This window comes from Anastrepha ludens, chromosome 4 (assembly GCF_028408465.1).
Source record: "Anastrepha ludens isolate Willacy chromosome 4, idAnaLude1.1, whole genome shotgun sequence".
Classification (NCBI taxonomy): Eukaryota; Metazoa; Arthropoda; class Insecta; order Diptera; family Tephritidae; genus Anastrepha; species Anastrepha ludens.
In genome coordinates, this window is record NC_071500.1 from 58,894,423 (window position 1) to 58,915,480 (window position 21,058).

Here is a 21,058-nt window from a genome sequence, read left to right on the forward strand (position 1 = left end):
TGGAGTATACGACAAATTTTTGGCACAGCCCGATGGAGATTTAGCAGAGAAGCAGGAAGAAACGACTAATAAAAAAGCAACAGTACGTCCAGTTACTCACACCCAAATTGAAGTGTCTTATCCCCAATTAAAGGAAATCCCGTTTTATCCACAGCTAGACGAATATGAGTTATTCAATTTTTATCGAGCTACCAGATACCAAAATAGGTCAAATAACCCCATTTAATAATTTGGGTTTAATTCATTGAGTTTATTATTTTGGATGATGCGACATACATGTACGAGTATTTCGAATATTTCAAAATTGAGTGAAATACATTCTGTCAAAAAAATACGTCTAAATTTTTTTTTACTGCAATGTTGGTACAACTATCCTCTATAGTGTCAATTAGCTTGTTTTTGGCATTTAATTATATCAGTTAACTGCAGGTGTGCTCTGCGATTTTCACTATGGATAAAAATATCGAACAAAAGAATTTGTCTTACAATTTGTATTTTGAACGGGATTTCGTATGCCGAACCGTTGAAAATGCTGCAGAAAGCCCATGGCGAATGTGCTCTTTCAAAACACGGGAATACGAGTGGTATAAGGCTTCTGCAGAGAGCCGAGAAGTCATGGAAGATTTGTTCCGATCTGGTCGCCCATCAACGGATGAAAACGTCGACAACGTCAAGGAAATGGGGCTGGAAAAACATCAATTAAGTTTGAGGGAGGTAGCTCGAGACCGTAACGTGTCTCACGAATCAATTCGCAACATTTTACACCATCTATTGGGCATGAGACGCGTGGCTGCTCGACTCGTTCCAAGAGAGTTGAATTTCTTTCAAAGATTCATCGGAAGAGGTTGGCTGAAGACATGCTTGAGCAAGTGAATTCGGAACCAACGTTGATCCAGCGCATCATAACAGCGCTGAATGGCGCTATCCACATGAGCCAAGTCAAAGTCGGTCAAAAGTGAAAGTCATGCTACTCGTTTTCGTTGATTTTGGCCTGGATCATGGTGTTGTGTACTCGAATCTCGCTCCAAATGGCTCTATAAATAATGTTATTGGGAAGGTAAGCGACGGCGGCCGCGGTAGCCGAATGGGTTGGTGCGTGATTACCATTCGGAATTCACAGATAGAACGTAGGTTCAAATCTCGGTGAAACACCAAAATTAAAGAAAAACATTTTTCTAATAGCGGTTGCCCCTCGGCAGGCAATGGCAAACCTCCGAGTGTATTTCTTCCATGAAAAATCTCCTCGTAAAAATATCTGCCTTTCGGAGTCGGCTTAAAACTGTAGGTCCCTCCATTTGTGGAACAACATGAAGACGCACACCACAAATAGGAGGAGGAGCTCAGCCAAACACCCAAAAAGGGTGTACGCGCCAATTATATATATATATATGTATATACGCGACATTTGAGAGAGATTGGGCTTAGGCAATGGCCCAATTTGTAGAAAGAAAACTCATGGATCGCAATGCTCATATTATGAACACTTTTTCACCAAAAACTCGACAAATTTCATCGAACCACCACCGTATTCACCGGATTTAGCCCCCTGTGACTTTTTCCTTTTCCCAAAACTTAAACTACCACTCGCGGACGCCGCTTTGAGTCGATAGAGGTCATTAAAGGGAATTCGCTGGAGGAGCTGAAGAAGATCTCTTCAAACGCATTTACAAGGTGCTTTGATGACTGGACTAATTGTTGGCATATGTAATACACATACACGCTTTGAATGGAGCCTGTTTTGAAGGCGACAAAATAAATTTTGAAGATTAAACAATAATTTTGCGTTTTATTGAACAATTCCCAATACTTTTTTGACAGAATGTATTTACAAAGCCTAACTGCAGTTTCATTCGAATATTTTATAAAAGCAATAGTAATATTGAACACATCATTTAAAGGTTTCCACGGTTCAACATGTTATTAACAAATAGAAATATAGCGCTTCCGTTGAAAATGTCCCTAAGATAGGAGGTCCAAAATATTTTCTAAGCGGGATGTGAGTATGGTTTTGAAATAAGTAAAATAAAATCTAAGAATGACCCCGACAGAACTAGCAGAGCAACTCGCTAACGCAACAGGCATCACTGTTTATTCAAATATCATAGGAACGATTCTACAAAACATATACGGCGGATATACGACCAGAAACCTTGCATGCAACCTCTTATCAGCCATAAAAACCGACAGTTACGTTTCGAATTCGCCCATAGCAGAGGGGGAGTGTGGCACAAAAAAATATAGCTTTAGAACCACAAGCATGGGGTGCAACGGCAGCTAGTGGAATAAGACGACTGGAATTTGTAATTGGTGTAATGGTTCAGCATCAGTATAAAATATTGTTGGAAGGCGATTTGAAGGATTCTGTAGTTGGTTTGGGGCTTGACCAACGGGACAATGATTCGAAACATACTGCGGCTTCTTGAAAGAACGTCTTCTTTATTGTGCACCAAGGCGAACACCCCATCGAACACTGATGGGAACTTTTGAAACTCACAGTATGTACAAAGAGTGACTTCAATAAGAATTAACTTAACACTGTTTTGCAAGAAGACCCGATCGATGCTCAGGAGACTGCAAACTGTGATTGATGCGAACGGAGGACCAACTAAGTATTAATTTTAAGAGAAATAAGATTAATTAAATGAATAAGCATTGTTATTTCGTACTTTTTCAATAATCCCCCTAACTATATGCATCTAAAACTTGAAATTGAACTTCCCATAGAATCAGAGTTTTATACTGCAAAAAAATATGGTGATGTTTTCATGGCAAGTATAAGAAAGTTGAAAAGTATTCTAAGAAAGTTACTATTTTGTAGGATTTTTGCAGCTGTAGATTCAAAAGTCGGTCTTATGTGACAATAGATAATGTGGCTGCCGTTATTTGCTCTTATTGACCACCTTAACACTCTTTAAGAGGATACGTTTTGGTAAAATTCTTATTCAATGTTGTGCTAGATTTGACAAGCACTTATTATTCATGATCATTCTAAGTATAGATCATCAACAGCCCCAAAATTGTAGCCGGCAATACTTCGAGCAAGTGCGCATTGTTGGTAATATGCAAGGCTATTGGGCTGCGTGAACTGAATAATGGGCGTCGGATACTAGTAAGATGTAGCGAACAAAGCTACGGGCTGTGAAAACACCTCGTCAAGGACACCTTTTTTTGCTCTCTGTTTAGAAGCATAATCTTAATCTAAACAAGTAGTTTTTGTTGGGATGCCACTGCAGAGACTAGCCTAGGAGACAGTTGCTAGTTAGAAACAAAGCCGCCTTTTCGAGGTACCAGGTGCATATAGACAAGTTTCAGCTATACGTAAGTAAACTACTCCACCCGACGAACGATGGACAGGAAAAACACGGCCTTAATGGTTAAACAACTAACAATTGCCTACAATTTCGAGTTATGAGTGTTGCAAGTTCACTGTGCGGGTCTCTAGAGCGGAAATGCCATAACCCCATTCCCCATTTATGCGTATCAGTTTTGAGTGTACAGTGCTGTAAATTTTCTTTGATTATACAAATTTTCATATATTTCTCTGAACGATCAATGGAAGTACTTACACTATTTCATTGTACCTTTATGATGTTGCAACCACCATCTTAGGTGCTCACATCCTGCAACATGTATGCGATTGTATTACCTGCGGTCGTGCCACTGCTACTACTACTCGAGCTACCGCTGCTGCTGCCACTGCTACTAAACACAATCATGCTGCGACTATTGGGCATCACAAACACCTCACTACCTGCCAGGCCGATGGGGCTCATCGACTGTGAACTTCTGATGAGATTTCGATGAGTTTCGAGTCGGTGGCGGTTGAGCCAGTCGTGGGGTCGCTGTTGCAAGCCGTTACATGCCTGTTTGTCGTGTATGTCGCAGTCATTATAATTAGCCAGCTGATAAGCATTCTTATGCGTACCGTTTGCTGTTGTAATGGAAGGGACACAATCATCGAAGCTGCGTATCTGCGTTGTCGTAGCGATCGTTGTAATTGATTTGCGTTGTCGACGAGCAAGTGTCTCGGTACGAAATGTTACAAGGGTTTCCTTTTTTATTTGTTGCACTTTGGCATCATTAGGTCTAAGGTTCAATTGTTGTTTGTTGCTGAGATCCGAGAGACTTATGTTGTTTTTCAGTAAAATTTGTAGATTTCCAATAGAGTCTTTCAGGGATGACTTATCACTTTCATCTTTGAATTCTTCCTTCAGTTCGTCAACGTAGGTGCGCGGTTGGCTGCTGCTACGTCCGTTAGGTGAACTGGTGGATGTAGCGGTATTTAGTGAGCTGCCCCTGGTATTCTCCGTGGAATTATCTATGGATAATGAACCTGTTTTGGGCATTGTGGGTAATGCAGCAATTGTGACCACGCTGGAGCTGCTGGATAGTACAGTGGGCGTGAGCGCTGAAGTTGAGCTAGTAGTGGTGCCAAAGGAAGATGATATGTTATGTTGACGGCAAAGTGATTTCCGACGCTGTGCAGTGGCACTCTGCATATAGGAATTCAGCTCCGAATCGGGTGAGAGATCATCGTCGACAGAATCAATGCTAGGCTTTTTTGGTTCATTTGTGGGCAAGAAAGATGACTCTACTTCAGAAACTGATTGCAATGAAGGTAACGTTGCAGATGTTTTATCGACTAATTCAATGTCAGCTGCTTTGGCAATTTCTTTGGTGGGCGATGTCACTAACGCAAGTGATGCACTCTCTACACTTTTATTATTTATGTTGGGCTCTATAGCTTCTGCCATGGCGCTTGAATCGCTTATTGTCGTCACTACGTTTGCACTGTCTGTCGCTACTGGTGTTGGTATTTTTGCTGATTTTGCCTTCAGAAAGTATGTAATCATGGAACCTTTACCCTTGACGTTAACACTGCCGCGACAGGTGAGCTCAAAGCCACGCCCAGACAGAATTTGGTACATCTCCTGTGTGACCTGCATGATAAGTGGAAAAAATTGCAAGCTCAATGAAATATGTAAGTGTGTAAATAGCATAAATATAGTGAACAGTTCGTCGGTAAATCAATAAAGCGCAAAAAATCTTCTGCGTACTAAAGATGTCAGCAGCATGAAATAAGCAGAAATGCTTGCGGGTATTCCAATGAACAATGTCACTCGCATGCCCTTGTCATGTGAGGGAAAATATTTATAATAAACAAAGAGAGTTTCGCAGTGGGAAAATATAAGTCATGAATGATATGAATTTTGCATAAAAGAAGTATAGAGTAGCGAATATGAATGATTTACTTTTTGGGGGGGTTGGCTTTGCACGCAGTACAAATAAGTGGAAGTAATAGTGAATGCTTTAAGGACGTAGTCTGGTTAAATATTCATTTTTATAGATATTTTTTAGGATTTTTTTTAAGAAAAAAAAAATGCGATCGCTTTGATTTTATAGTATGTTATCATTGACATCAAATGGTTTACAAAAACCATTTTTTTTTTAATATTTTTTTGTAGTAGTGTGTAGCATAACCCAAAAACAAAAAAAAAAATGTTTTTTGAAAAGTATCAAAAAACCCTGGTGTCCGGTTTGGCTCTTCTGCTGTGTAAAAAAATCAAGGCCATGTGTATTGAGGTACTTTATTTTTGTACACAAGTTGCAAAAGAACACTGGGTAAGTCTGTTATGCAGCACTGCCTTTGACTGTCAGTGACTCACAAAATTGAACAAACAGAGAACAAAAAAATATATAAACAATTCCATTAAAAGCTTACCCATACATACATATGCTAAAGCTTTCACAGCTAATATATATGTACCTATTTTTAATAAAAATAAATCGCTTGAAAGTAGAATACATTTTTTTCAACAAAGGTGGCATGGATGGTGTTTTTGCAAATATTGACGTAGATGCAGTCGGTGCTGGAAGCGATGGGGACAATTGGGACTGTTCCCAATTATGATTGGGAGTCATTTATTTGTGCATCTCCACTCCATAAATTAATGGTATGTTCGTTACAGATATCCCACTCATCAGCTCCATGTACGGAGTGACGCATGGGGAAAGCTCACCGACTTTTCTTATCCCGCGCTACTTTATACGTCTGCAGGGAGGTACCCATCCAAGCACAAATGTGTTCTTTCTGAATTTAAAAGCAAAATATTTATTATTTACCTTTAAACAGTAATCACAAAAACACCAAGAGCAGCATATTCACAGCAAAACCCCTTCGAGCTCCTCCTGCGTCGACCCTCTTCTTTTAGTTTTTTAATTATTAAAGAAATTTTCTTTTCCCTTAAGTTTACTTGCTCTTGCTCCATATGTATTTTTGTTCATTTCGTTTTGTTTGGTAGAACTACATTGACGTTGTAAGTTTTCAGTTTTTCTTCATGAATATTCTCACAGTAAATTACATGGCGTTATACGAGTGGGAAATAACATGGTTCATATATACAAGTTGTGTTGTTGCTTGTGCTATAAATCAACATTTAAACGAGTGTTTTTTTGTTTTTGGAAACTCATGTACAAAAGAGTTCGGCTAATACCTCATTAGACAAAAATTTACTTTCACTTTACTTAGGGTGGAATGACAAGTAGACAACTTGGAATTTTTAATCTTTTGAATTCTGACGTTCTTACACCCATCGTGCGTTTGCTGTGTCTGATTAATCCAGTGCATAATTAGCGACAATGATTTGAAGTGAGATCCTGAAAGCAGAAGTGGGCTAACCCATGATTGTGAAGAGTGGAGATAAACGAAATTTTTAATATGATTGAATTTGAGATCAACCAAATGTTCATTAGTAGTGGTAGCAGTTTTTATTGCAAATAAAAGTGAAATATACAACATTTTGATAATTATTTATTCTAGTACTAAGAAAAAATGTTTACTATATTATAATTGAACGGCAATGGCAAGGGTCGTCTGTCGATTTAAAATGTAAATGTAAAATAATTATCCGGTTTACGGTTTTTAAAACCAGTTAAACTGTTTTACTATGTAATCTCTGTATATAAAGGCATATTTAATAAAATGCAAAAGTTCATCCCAATGATCATTTTCTCCATTGAGAATCTCAATCAGTTGTGAATTTTCCGAATAAAACGTTTCTATATTTTCTTAATATTGCTTTTTGACCAATCTACAATAATTCCTTATATATCCTATTAGCACTTAAAGCGTCTTGTATGTACACATTCACCCTTGCCTGGTTGTGGTTTGTTAAAAGCAATTTTGCATCTCCTATCCAGCTTTCCGTTTTCATTAAAAGTTCTTTTTCTTTTTAAACAGTTTTTTTTTTATTTAATCGTAAGATAGACTTTCAAATCAAATAATTTGTAGGAGAATGTGTAAAATCACTTTTATATAATATCTTAGCTTAGGAAATTTCTTATTAGTGACTCGCGGGTTAGGTCATAAATAAATAAAAAATACACAGAAATAAATAATGACAATGGAATAATTAATAGCTTTGTTATAATAACTCAGAACTAAGTAATTTAATATTGTATATATAGTAAGAGCATATTTATTCGCCAATTTGATATGATAGATGGGTTTTTTTAAATTTAAAAATTCCAACAAATACTTGTATATATGACCCTTAGTATATAAGGCATCAAGATTTTCAATACTGACTGAGTTTCGTTCTTGCACATCTTCTAACACTATGAGGCGAGATGTGAGCTTTCAAGAGATTGGTCGACTCATTGCATTTAGTGTTGTCATTAATAACATTTAAACAAAAATGTATAATATAAAGTAAATTCTTCTGTCAGACATTGACTGTAAGCCCAGCAATTTCCGTTTTCCGATATAACGGGGAGAACTATTTGGTCAATCAATCTGATTCAAGCCGAATTTTGTAAATAGTTTTTGAGCTTTTTGCTTTTTTTTTGGAATGGGTTTCGTAGTATGGGTTTCAATATTAAAGAGCAATATTCGTGATGACTTCGCACCAACACAAGCCGAGCGACTTCAACGTTTGAGGATCTTTGAAGATACTAGTGTTTCTTCTTATGAAACCAATCATTGTCAATGCTTGAAGACAATGGAACCAATATGATCGGAGATAGATAACTTCGTGTCAAAAATAGCTCCCAGTTATTTAATTTTTATACATTCGTTTTTAAAAATAAGGAACAATAATAAGTCACTGTGGGTTCCTTGTGGAATATCTGAATACGCGTCAACTTAGACAAGAGAACTGATTTTTACAAATATTTAATTTCCTGTTACTTAAAAACCTGGCGCAGAGCTGATACCATCGAGTTTGTATAAAATATTTGAGTGATCAACTTTTCAAAAGTCTTTGAAAGGTCTGTTTATGGTATATTGCATCTAGCAGGGCTTGATTGTTAAAAATATTTAGTATAGAAATGCTCACTCACCTACCCTATCAATGCATATTTTACTAAATAAAGGAAAAAATTAGTTTGAGTGATGGAAATTTTTATTTTGACGTTTACGTGTTCCATCGCTTGTCTGCTTGTAATCGGCAGCTGCCTAGTTCACAAGTGTGAAATATGATGATTAAGTTCACGCATATTTGGGCCGATGTAAACGAAAAATCTTTGGTAAAAAAATATAATATCTTAAATAGCGCCAATACTATAATTTAAAATATTTTATTGAAAAGTAGAAGTTAGTTACAAAATTTAATTTAATATTAAAATATTTGTATCAAACAAAACGTGATTTAAAAATATTTCAAGTGCCGTTGCTGCGTAATTTTTAATTAAATAGCACAAGGTCCCCTGTTTCTTAATCATTCCCAAAGCAAGCTCTTCTTGCATTTGACACGGATTCTCATTGAGCAATGCCTCCAATTCAAGGTCTTCGAAGGTTTTTGGCCTTCCTTCACGCGGATGATCGTCAGCATTAAAATCACCGTCTTTGAAGGGACAGAACCAACCTCGGCACGATGTTTCACTTAAAGCAGCATCTCCATAAACTTTTTGTAGCTCTCGATGGGCTTCAGCCGCCGTTTATTTCAAATGAAAGAGGAAAATCAACACTTCCCGCAAATGACGGATTATTCGGCACAAAATCAGACATTTTCACAAAACCAAAAGTATATGATACCAAACGAAAATCTCGAATATGTCGAAGCAATTTGTTTACCATATGTGTAAGCTTGGTTTATGACGTTTAGGTTATGTTAGAATCGACTAGCACATACTGGTGGCGGCATCTATTGACAAACAGCGGGAACTTAGTTGCGTTTTCATAGCATTTCGTGGCAGAGAAGCGATAAATAAATCGTCGTCAAACAATTTGAAATAGCTTAAGACTCCCACAAACTTCGCAAACAGTTGTGTATGACAGGGTTGCAGAAGTAAAGTAAGTATGATAAAATGCAAATCGATACATTCTTCAGTTCCTCTACAGCTAAGGTAGAAAGTCGGAGCAGGCAGCCAAAAGATGTATACTATTTATGAATTTAATACAGTATGCATTACAATAGCAAATCGGTGATTCTAAGAAGTCTGTTTTATTAGGCCAATCATCGAAAAGATTGACAAAATCGTCGAACTGTCAATTATCCAGGAATTGAAGATTAGTCAGAAAACTTTTTAAATAACGTTAATTATAGCTAAAAGCAAAAGTACTGCTGCTAATGCAGAAAGAAGCTGAATGAAAAAAACTTAGGAACGGCGTAATTGGATTTATGAATGCTATTTTTTTGAAGTGAGTTTTTGACATTTTAAGACTTCGACATTTTGTTTCTATTTAATTCTTATTTTCGGTTTTTTCGCACTTTTTCGATACTTTAAGTTGACCCTTTGAATTCAATGACCCAAATTAAACGGAAAAGAACGATTTTTCAGCATAGTGGGTTACACCATTTTTTGTGGTATAACCTTAATTCATAGCGACGAAGCGATAGCGAGAAGAGAAGTAGGAGTCGTAGGCGCCTACTATTAAAAAATGTGATTTGATTTCAAACAAAAATGTTCAGACTGAAATGTTTAAGGCTCCCCTCAATTGTAATATTTACAATAGGCTTTTTATCTGGACGAGAATGGTAACATATTTGCATTTACATATTTTCAGCGCTCTTGCCTTATGTAATTTGTTAAAAATTTGTATTTTCGTAAATTTTGGCTGATATACCCTCTCTACTGTATGCATTATTTACCTGTATATGATCTGGAATTCCAGTAGAGTCCATACGCGAAGCTACATTCACGGCGTTTCCCCATATGTCATATTGCGGTTTACGTGCGCCAATGACACCGGCCACAACTGGACCGATATTGATACCTGAAAAGCACAAAATGTGAATGGATGTGTTAATAAATTTTTCTTAACACAATAACAATTTGTAAATTAATTAGTTTTCATACATGTAAATCTATGCCAGAACTTCTAAAGACCTCTAAAAAAATAAAAAAGTAAGTATGTGAATAGTTATAATGGCTGCAGGACATTGAAATCTACAAATTTTTACAAAAACGTAATAAACTGCACTAAATCGATAAATTAATTATGAGAAATGAATGAAGTCAAGAAAATCGGTCCGGACCGAACTTAGGACTTCCTTATGCGTTTGTTTTTTGTATTTTTGAAAGATGTAGTGCATAAGTGAACTATGTAATTTTTTAATATTTTTTGCTTACCTATTCTTAAGCGAAAGTTGTTGAATGAATGCATGTTGACCTCTTCGATTTTATCAAATAACTGCAACGCATATTCCGCCATCGCAGTGACATGACAAAAATTCACTTGATCACAGGTGTTCGCCGTCAAACCGGAAGCTGCCATATATGTCGCACCCGTACTCTTAATCTTCTCAATGTACCTGGAATATATATACATACATATATATCATATTATTATTTATTTATTAAATTATATATAAAATTATAAATTAACCTGTTTACAGCGCTACCTACTATATAAATTATAATTATGTTGAAATTTAACAATACTCTGTAAAGGGTGGTTTAAATACATATTTCTTCTTATTATTATTATGTCGATCTGAAGTCAAACTTGTTAGCCCTTATTACATATTAAAAAAAAAATAAATAAAATAAAAAAAAAGTTTTTGGGGAAATTCTATTTTTTTTTAAATCTAGTCGCGTTGAACCTCTAATTTTTTTATGACTCATGAATATATATTTTTTCGAACACTTTTAGATATTCCACGCTTTTATCGCCGAATAATATTTCATATTCTGGAACAGGCGATAATAGTTGAGTACATAGTTGAGTTCGGCCATTACTCAAAGTATCCCTTTGGTGCACTGTAAGCAATCCTGTCAATGAATTTTCTTAATCCTCGTCATGAAAAAGTTCAGAAAACACGGCTATGGCAGCTGTTAGCCATATTTTTTATTTTTGGTTTTGAAGGAATTTCAATAAAATTGTTTGCTCGACTGGCTAAGCATTGATGCAGTCTGGATGCAAAATTTCCAAGATCCCAGAGGAAAGTTCTTTTCGTTCCGCTGCGGTGTAGCTCCTAAGCTTTTTTCTTGAAAGAACTTTTCAAGAATGAAATAGACTGACAGAATACTCTTACGAGCTTTAAATAAAAAATAAAGAGGAATTTGACAACGTTACACAAGCCCAGAAACAGCAAAATTCTTGTATTTTATGCCTTCAGGAAATACAGTGTGTTCGGTGGCAGAATCAGGGAAGGGGCTGTGTTAGCTTCGCTATTCATGCGGGTTGTTTAGTCACGATGGCGCAGTGAACGGACGAACAACGCATTTTAAGGCCAATGTTTCGTGTGCTTGGCGTAGATTTTGCTCACCATACTCGTACAATAAGCGACGCTTACGTGATGGTGAAGGAATTTGGGTGCGACGGTTGCGTGCAACGAGTTCGATGGCCTAACATAACACGGTCGGGTACATCCGATCATCGAGAAGAAATGAAAATATTGAACTCGTCACTAAAAATGTCCACGATATTTCGATCAGTCCTTGCGGAAGGGGCGGACTGTCGTGGAACTAACGAATACAATTTGCGTACAAATTTTTGTGAGACAAGGTTGGAGTGGTTTCGTTCGGTTAATTTACTAAATGGCAGTATAAACAGGCGAAATTGCCATTATTAGCCACTTGAAGGTCAGAACTCCCTATTAAAACACTAACAGCCACTTCACAGTCTACTTCACCAAAGTGACAGTTTGGTGTGCATTGTCAAGCAGTGGAATAATTTATAATATCTTTTTAAACCGTCAAAGTTTATGAAACAAATCCAGTGACCATCTTAGCACTAAAAGAAAATACCGTTCGAGATGTCAATTGCATCACCACATCACTTCTCTAGCCAATGGCCCGGAGTACAGAGGCCAGATGCCAATAATGCATCCGACGTAATGGGCAACATTTAGAGGAAATAATTAAAAAAAATACGTTTTTAATTTAGCTTTTAATTCCTATTTATATTGGAAACCTTGATTGAGTTAAGATTCGAGTTCTGGAAGGCATTTGAGAGATTATGTCTTGTTCTTGTTTTAAAATTTGTGTGAACCAGTATAATCTGAGATTTGATAGTAAAATCTCGGCATACTTTGTATTAATGTATTTTGAATTTTCGGAATCAGTGCAACTACATTTACACAGGTCTTTATTTTGCCCCCACTAGTAAGCAAGCCAATATCCCGAAAATAATAAAAGCAATTTTTGTAATATAACAACAATTCACTCTTTTCGGAAGTGCTGGTATATATGTATATATATTGCTAGTATATATACTAGCAGTCCAGATTCTGAGATTCCAGAGTGAATGAGAACCACCTAGGACACAGAAATTAACTTGTATTTGTACTACCCTGTACATTAAAATTGGTAACAGAGGTAATGAAATGCTATATATAGAACGAAATACCTGAATACATTTTGAAAACTAATTTCAAATTCAATTAAAAAGTATAATAGCACATAGCCATAATAAACATATTGTCGTACATACATACAAACCTGATAGACATCTATAAATATTTGCAAGTAGTTATTTATGTTATACAACTCACCGGAAACGTTTCTCGCTTAGCAGTTCATCAAAATCGGCGATAATCTCATTGAGCAATCGCAAACATTCCACACCTTCATTATTACCTTCGAGTTCAACATAAAATTCCGAAAAGTTTGGTATCGACGCAAATAGTATGCAGACACTCTCACATTGCTCATGGTATAGGTCCTGTGTGTATGCCATGGCATTAGTGTCATCAGCAACACATCAACCAACATTGGCAATTATAGTGACGATGACAGTGTGGGCGGCAGTGTTAACGTTGCAACGGAAAACGTAACGACACAGCGACGTCCACGCGCATCAAATTTGTTTTTGCAGTTGTAGTGAATTATTTGACATTTTTTAGCGTTAGTGGCGTTAATCAAGTGTCAGTGAAGTGTTGATTTAGTGGTTGTGGTTGTGTTGGTGTTGATGTTGATGTGGATAAAAAACATCAGCACAGTGGTTGTCAGTAGTTGGTGTGGCAGCCGGAAAAAGAAAGGAAAACAATCGTTGATTATTTATAGGATCCAATGTGAAGATAGCACATGCTTATAATTATTTCCTACAAATACCTAGAAGTGTAAACTCAGTGGCCGCATTGAGTAGCCCATGAGTTGATGCGTGACTACCATTCTGTGAAGCCCGGGCTCGAAGTCCCAGACATGAAACACCAAAATGATAAAAAAAAATTTGGGGTGGTATTGTTTGGTAACAATAATTTGATTTTACATGCTTCTATTGTCATCTATCTTTTAATCACTTTGCAATGCTTCAGATCGGATTCATGACTATTTTCAAGGCCCGGTGTACTGCTATTGAGTTAAACCAATACCAGCCGCCATAATCGAATGGATTTGTGCCTGACTTAACATGGTCAGGCCCATAGTTTCTAATATAGCTTACCTTTCTGCAGATTATTGCAAACCTTTGAGTGGCTTTCTGCCATGTGAAAGCTTCTGATAAAATCCCCCTACCGTATCCACATATACATAAGTATATACATTTATTCCAACCATTTAGACTGATGGGTCAAAATCGCGATATTATTGTTATTATTGGACCATACTGCACTGAACCAATTATACGCTCAATAAGTGGAGGCTTCTGAAGAATTTGAGTACCTTCTCAGGCTTTTTGATCAATATAACCAATTACCTTAGAGTCGCACCCCATAGATGTATAGGCCTTCGTTTGGAAGAGTTGCAGATTCATAGAGGATGTGGCTTGGAGTTTCATCATCCAGTTCGCAAAACCGGCCAGATCCTTTCCTAAAATTATAATGTCAACCACAGTGTCCCTTATAGTATCCAGTCAGAGTTCGGAAGTCCTCTCCATCCAGGTTTAGGTGCCTATGTGATGATTTTCTGTAGGAAAGGATAAACAGTGTATCCCGCCTCTGTCCTAGGCTATCCATGGTTCTGGTTCATGGAATCTTTCCTAATTTCGCTAGGTCTGCTCATTACAATCATGATCTTAAGGTCCCTTTCCAACAAAATGGTGATTCTTGCTCCCGAATATTGATGACAGTGAATCGTTCCTCAATGAATTTGGATGATATGATACTCGTATTATCTGACAAAATACTGATGCGCTTCAAAATTGTGCCTCTTCGAAGGCATTCTTCACACAGATTGATATGCCGTGGATCTCCTCTTGAAAGACTAGGGGATAACCAACCACGGGTACTAGTATTTTAAAGTTCGGCTCAAAGATATCCACACCAGGCCTGCCATTCGTAAGCTTCCACTCATAAGTGTACCACATTTCCAAGCCAGATTCAATGTATGGGTAACCTGTCACACAGAGCGCCCAATCAAAATAATTATCTTAAAATTCCTAAAGATATTTAGCGTTGGAGCTATTTGCATTATTGCATTTGCACTATTGGATTTTTATGAGCTTCATTGCCATTTCCATATATCCTACAATATAAAATTTCTGATTCTCACAAGTCCTCAGTTGTAGTGCAGTGTACAGTGTTAGGCCCTCGTCGCCTTGTTTGTAACATTATTTAAGTGAGGATGCCAAGCATTACTGAGGGTTATGTCAAGCACTACTTTAAGTTATGTTGCTTGTACTTGCTAGAGTCGGTTGTGTCATAGATAGTTTCCTTTTCCGGATGAGTGATACAAGGGTTGTCTTCTTTATAGAAAGTCCTTTCCTACCGCACCACTTCGGGGTGATGCGCAGGGTTCGTTGCATTCGGCTCAGTATTGTTTTCTTATACCATTCCAAAACGTCCGACTAATCTTGTGTTTCAACTCGGCATGTTAGTCTGTAACCGAGACTCACGAAAGAGGAGGGAATAAAACCCACTGAAGACATTCTCTGCAACTTCTAATCATTGTATGTGTGTTCCTGCTCAGCATGACCTGCTGTGCTCTTTGATACTACGTATTGCCGAAAGCCTCCGAGATCGCTCTGGTCTAAATGCTTATACTCCAGAGGCTTTCCTAGTTTTTACAGAGTAAAATCAGGTTTTGTAGTAAAACCATGTTGTGCAGTCTCCCTGGATTCGCCTGGTGAATAGGCAAACTGTTTCATACACGGAAGTCGGTCCTTCTCGAATGTGATCTTTCAGAATTTTCTCCATATCTTTAAGGAATTAGCAGCTAATGCTAATTGATCAGTAAGACGAAGACAAATAGGGATCGGGTCGTCATCCCCAAACGAAGAAAGGTCTTATATTATGTTCCCGATACAGATGTTTAGGAACTAGTATTAGTATGTATGCTTTAGGTGGACTTAGACATATTGCAGTAAATTATACTTCAGCTCCATACCCGTTACAAAAGCCAACTAACTCTAAGCATCTGGGATGAATGTAATTAACGTTGATTACTCGCTGACTGAGCTTTGGAGCGTTTGGAAGAATATCCCAGTTTGACCGAAAAACTATCACCAGCGACGAGGTAGATTTTTGTACTGGACGACTGGAGCCCATACGAGGAGCTCTTATTGGCAAAGCATTTAAAAAAAGTGACTGGTCTATACTTTTTCGATTCCCTCATTTGGTGAAACCATCACCATTAACAGCCCAGGCTACAGATCGATGGCAAGCAATTTATTTAGGCCCAAAGGGACGTGGACAACAAGATGGCGCTATGTACCACACGACAAATCCCACGATAGAAGTTCTGAATCAGTGGCTTGACCACCAAGATTGTGCCTTTTGACATCACAAAACTTTTCTTATTGCGTTTGCTGAAGTCAATGGTCTGTGTATATAAGTCGCAATCGACCGATGCCTACGTACTCAATATTACACGAATTCAGTGAATGTGGTCAATATATCGCAATTTTTGGATACTTTTGTAGTCATAATTGTACAATAACGCTCTCGTCGACCCCTGTGACTATTATCCCCCCGCGTTTGACAGTGAAAAGAAATCGTCATATATGCACTACCGCCACTGAAGCTGCAGTGGCCACCATTTAAAACAATATTCCCAAAGAGTGGATAAATAGGTTGAGAAATTGTGTGTCAAAGCAGAAGGCGCATATGAATTGGATAATAACAAATATTTACCACAAAATATTTACCACAAAATATCACAAAAATGGTCACTTTTATTTTTTAAAAGTTTATTAAAAAGTTCTTTGGGTATTTCGGTGCATTCGCGTTGGCGAGGAAAATTAAATTTTGACAAACAATAACTGTCATATGCGTATCTGCATACAAATACTTACATCGATATTTTTCTCTCGACTCAGAAAATGTTCCGCTACATGCACAGGTAAAATATTCTCCAGTAGCTTACGGTTATAAGCTTGTAAATGTTCCATGTCCTCTTTTTCCTCTGTGTTGTGGTATCGGCGCATAGTTGTGTGTTGCAAAAAACGCAAAGAGAATATGAAAGAAAAACGTATAGAAATATGAGAAAGAATATCAACGTATGTCCGATGGCAAAAAAATCTTGGAAATAAATATTCACGAAAATATAAATGCGCACTGCAGTACCATGTCTACAATGATTGATGCAGTGCTTGAGTGCAAATATTATTTGAGTATTCGTGGATAATATATATTTTTTGTTGTGCCGTGCGCAAAGAGATTACTGCAGAAGTATGCGTGAAAGAAGTGAAGTTCGGAAGGGAAATCGGGATAAATGATGATGTTGGCGTTGAATTGGCTTTTAGCCCAAAAGCGGTGGAGGTGGAGTTGCAGCTAACGCCAATGTTCGCTGTTTAGATAGATTGACTTGGTAGTTAGCTGGATGCAAATTAAATAAAAATTCTTACACTGCAGTTACACGTGGAGCACGAATGAAAAAAAACTTAAAATATAGCTGCAGTAACAACTATGAGCAGTACAATAATAGCAACAATAACGCACGGCAGTCATTTTATTTACAAGAAGTTGTCGCATCTTGTTTCCTATTTCAATTTATTTCTAATTTCCTCAAAGTGCGTATATTTTTTTTTTGTAATGAGTGTTGGCTATCACAGTTATTATATTTGAATTGAATTTCAATAATAATAAAATCAAACTTAACTTTTAAGTAAAGAGAAAAATGCCACTGCGTCTACATACATTTTTAATGCGCTTTGTAACTTTGGATAGAATTCAATTCTTCACAACTTTCTTGTGTTGAGTTGAAATGTTAATTAGTCTGGTACGAGTTGAAGTTGTGCAATATTAAGTAACGAAGTGATTTTGTGCAAAGTTTTTCGCAAGACAAGTAACAGAGTTAGTCTGTGTCGCGGAATATTTAACATCATTAAGAAGACCCTTTGAAATGAGAAAAAATGCTGCGGCAAAGAAATGTGTTTAGACACATCAGCAGGTAAAGTAGTTGCCCGTAAGTATAACGACATGCTTAGGCCAAAAATTAAATTTTGATGCCACAGTTTTAATTTGAGCTCTCGTACTAATATAGCCAGTGCACTTGATGAACTCCAACTCAGTAATTTAAAGTACCGCAAAGTACCGCAGCTGTTCTTTTGCACAGCGCAGGAGAGTTACATAAGATGTAAATAACTGTTACTTCCTCCTCGCGGTGCTTAGGATTCCTGTTACATCTAAAGAGAAGCACATATAACTTTTTCGGATGTCGTCCTATCGGCAATGGACTGTTCGAGGTGCAACGAAAAAGAATCACACCTTGATCCTAAAGTTCCCGGAATATATTTACAAAATTCAAAATACGAGTTAAGTCCTCAGCAAGATATTATTGCCTTCAAAGTGCTCCGCATCAACTGCAACGTAATCATGCCAACATTTGATCCAGCCTTCAAAATATTTCTGGAACTCTATTTTCGGTATAGCCATAAGAGCCATCTCCGATATTTTCATTACTTCTTTTTGGCTGAAAAGTACGTAGTGGGACTCCATCAAACAAAAAAAAAAAAAAAAACAAAAAACACACTGCAGGGCGCCATATCGAGTGCTATCAGCAATACTCTGTTGGAGATGCAACGACAGGGCATACCAAATATCCCCATTAATGGGTTCATGCGGAATCATCTGCTTCGCAGTTTACCTTTATATCCCTATATCTGTGGAGTCTATGGTATACTGCTTAATAATACCTCGAAGAGGTCGGTGACAGTAAATAGCAAGTTTAGTAATAAACATGAATTCGCCTAGAACACTAAACGCATCCTTGTTGTCATTAAAGATGAATATACTGTCATACCCAAAGAGCCGGGTTTTGCTTGTAACTTCAAGATATATTTCCGTATACTTTTTACTGCATAATAGTCCACTCAAGGGCTACGACGCCAGTTCTAACTCAGGTTAGTGTCGTTCGAAACTTTCCCGTAAACGCAACCAAACAAAAATGAGTGAAAGGTATGTACGCATTTATGTACGCATTCGAAGGGGTCGAAATTATCTTACGCCACGGTTGCAAAAGTAATTAGAAAATCAAACAAGTTTGTTGTGATGTGGAATCAGCGGTATAAGGTGTACAAAAATGTTGATGACTTTTCCGTGCGTGGCTTTAAGCGAGTGACGACAAAAAGCAGGATAAAATGATCATCCAACTTTTTAAGCGGGACCCTCGTTTGAGACTACGCCAAGCACCCACAATTCTTGCTAAAAAGGGAATAGATGTGAGTATCAACACCATCGAACGCCGACTGAAGGAGGCGAACATATCCTACCGTCCCACATCGTCAAAACCATTACCCTCAGAAAAATACATTGAGAAACAGCAAAACAAGAAAATGGCGTCACAGTAATGGGCTGGCCTTCCCAGTCCCCAGACGCCAATTCCATTGTAAATTAGTGGGGAATTATGAAAAAGCATTTTGCCAAGTTCGCTAAATCTGGTCCTCTTTGTCGACGAGCTACGCAGAAAAGCTTCAAAGCAAGCCGAGAAGATGTCAAGCTATACTTGACAACGATGCGATTCGTAGTTTTGTACTTACTTTTATGTAAAAAAAGTTTAAATATATATCTTTTATACTTCATGAATAACCGCGGTTCCTTTTTTCTGACACAGACTGTATGTCGCTCAAACCTTCTCTGCCAGACAATATAGAGGACACGTAGTTGGAGAGGGATCTGCCGTCAAGCACGTCTTGTTGGCTACTCTACAGGGTCTATTGAGTAGTCAGGATTGAAGGATATGACCTGTTGAAGATTTCACAGCAATTTGGAGAGTCTCAACTAATCTTTCGTTCGAGCAGCGACGTCAATATCGACGGAAAACGTGCGTGCTGGAAAATCTGAATGGCCTAAGGGTTTGAAGGCTTTTGAAGCAAATGGTGGCCATTTCGAATGAAAATTTTAAATGTTGTTTTTTTAATATTTGCATGATTAAATAAAATTAACTTCTTTAAAATTTATTATAATTTCATATCTATAACAGACTTAACTTGTAGCAGAACTTATGCTGAGACTAAGTAGTATTAAAGAATATTCCTTGGTTGCAGGATCGCAATGTGATCATGTCCCCTCACATCCCTTGTGTCATCTTAGGGATATTTAATAATGTAACTGTTTTCATTAAATATAACAAAATGAACAACTTTTGCTAAAAAAGAGAATATTCGATAGCCAATAACCTTCACAGTGTTACACTTATCAAAAAGGTGCCTAATTCAAATATTTTTCACATTTAAATAAATTAAATAAAATAAATTTACTAAAATTTCTGTGAAAATAATGCCATCCGAAAGAATTATTGCATTCTGCGCAGGGACCGTTACTGTAAAGCTTTGTTTTTAAAAAGGTTCAATAAATAATTGTTTTTTTTTTTTCACCGACATATTTGCAGTAAAAAAAAGTTAAAATTTTATTTTTATTTTTTCAGTAAAATATAAAAACTAAGCTTGACCCTTTCTTCCATCAAAAATAAAATTTAAATTTCATTTTTACTTTTCCAGTCAAAAATAAAAGTTGAAAGGACGATGCAAAGAGTTTAACACTGGAGTAGTTTTTAATATTTTTTTAAGTTAAAATATGATAAATTGGTACAAAAATGTAAAGTGGTGTTTTTGATCGAATCCGAAAACATACGAGTTTACTATAGCTTCAACTTCTATTTTTGAAAAGAGTCAGAAAAAAATTTCATTCATTCGGATTAATATTCCTTGGCAAATATCACTTTGCTATAGATAAGTGTTAGAAAGGCAAATTGTAACCCACTAACTTTGTTAATTGAAATTTCGAAAATCAATATTGTTTTCCTTCCCTAATTCTGAGCCCTGGTGGACACTATCACAAAAAATGTTGGATAGAATCTGCCCCTTTTCATCTCTGGATTATTGAGTTCATCGTTCAACTTTCAAAATTTGTCAATATTCTTTAACTAATCGTCGATCAGAAATTGACTGCCCAAAAAACCTCCAACTTTAAATGATGTGTGCTATTAAAAACAACCGCTTAGATTGAGGGAGACATTCCAGTGGGAGAAGACCATGGTCGGATAATTTACCGGGCTTATCGCAATTAAAATCAATGTAGTCGGGAATTAAATAAGAATAATTTTAGAATCGTTACAGGAATTCTGAGAGGGCATTGCAGATTGATTTATCATCTTACTAACCTGGGTTAACATATCTTACCAGGGGAGGGAATAAAACTCAATAGTTTAAGACAAATACTAAGATTTATTCAGGTTTGACGGATATTTTCTTTACCGATGGGTCCAAGAATGAAATAGGGTCTGGAACCGATGGTAA

The 21,058-nt window shown here is 37.0% G+C and overlaps 1 protein-coding gene across 1 annotated transcript in view; it reads right to left on the reverse strand.

The window, feature by feature from the left end:
- Nucleotides 1–3,605: 3,605 nt before the first annotated feature.
- Nucleotides 3,606–21,058, reverse strand: part of LOC128862519 (uncharacterized) — a 284,688-nt gene continuing 267,235 nt past the window's right edge. The window contains exons 26-30 of the mRNA XM_054101195.1: nt 16,616–16,725; nt 12,939–13,108; nt 10,573–10,754; nt 10,092–10,216; nt 3,606–4,940 (exon numbers count right to left, since the gene is read on the reverse strand). Of these exons, the coding sequence (XP_053957170.1) occupies nt 3,606–4,940; nt 10,092–10,216; nt 10,573–10,754; nt 12,939–13,108; nt 16,616–16,725 (1,922 nt within the window). The remainder of the gene's footprint in view (nt 4,941–10,091; nt 10,217–10,572; nt 10,755–12,938; nt 13,109–16,615; nt 16,726–21,058) is intronic.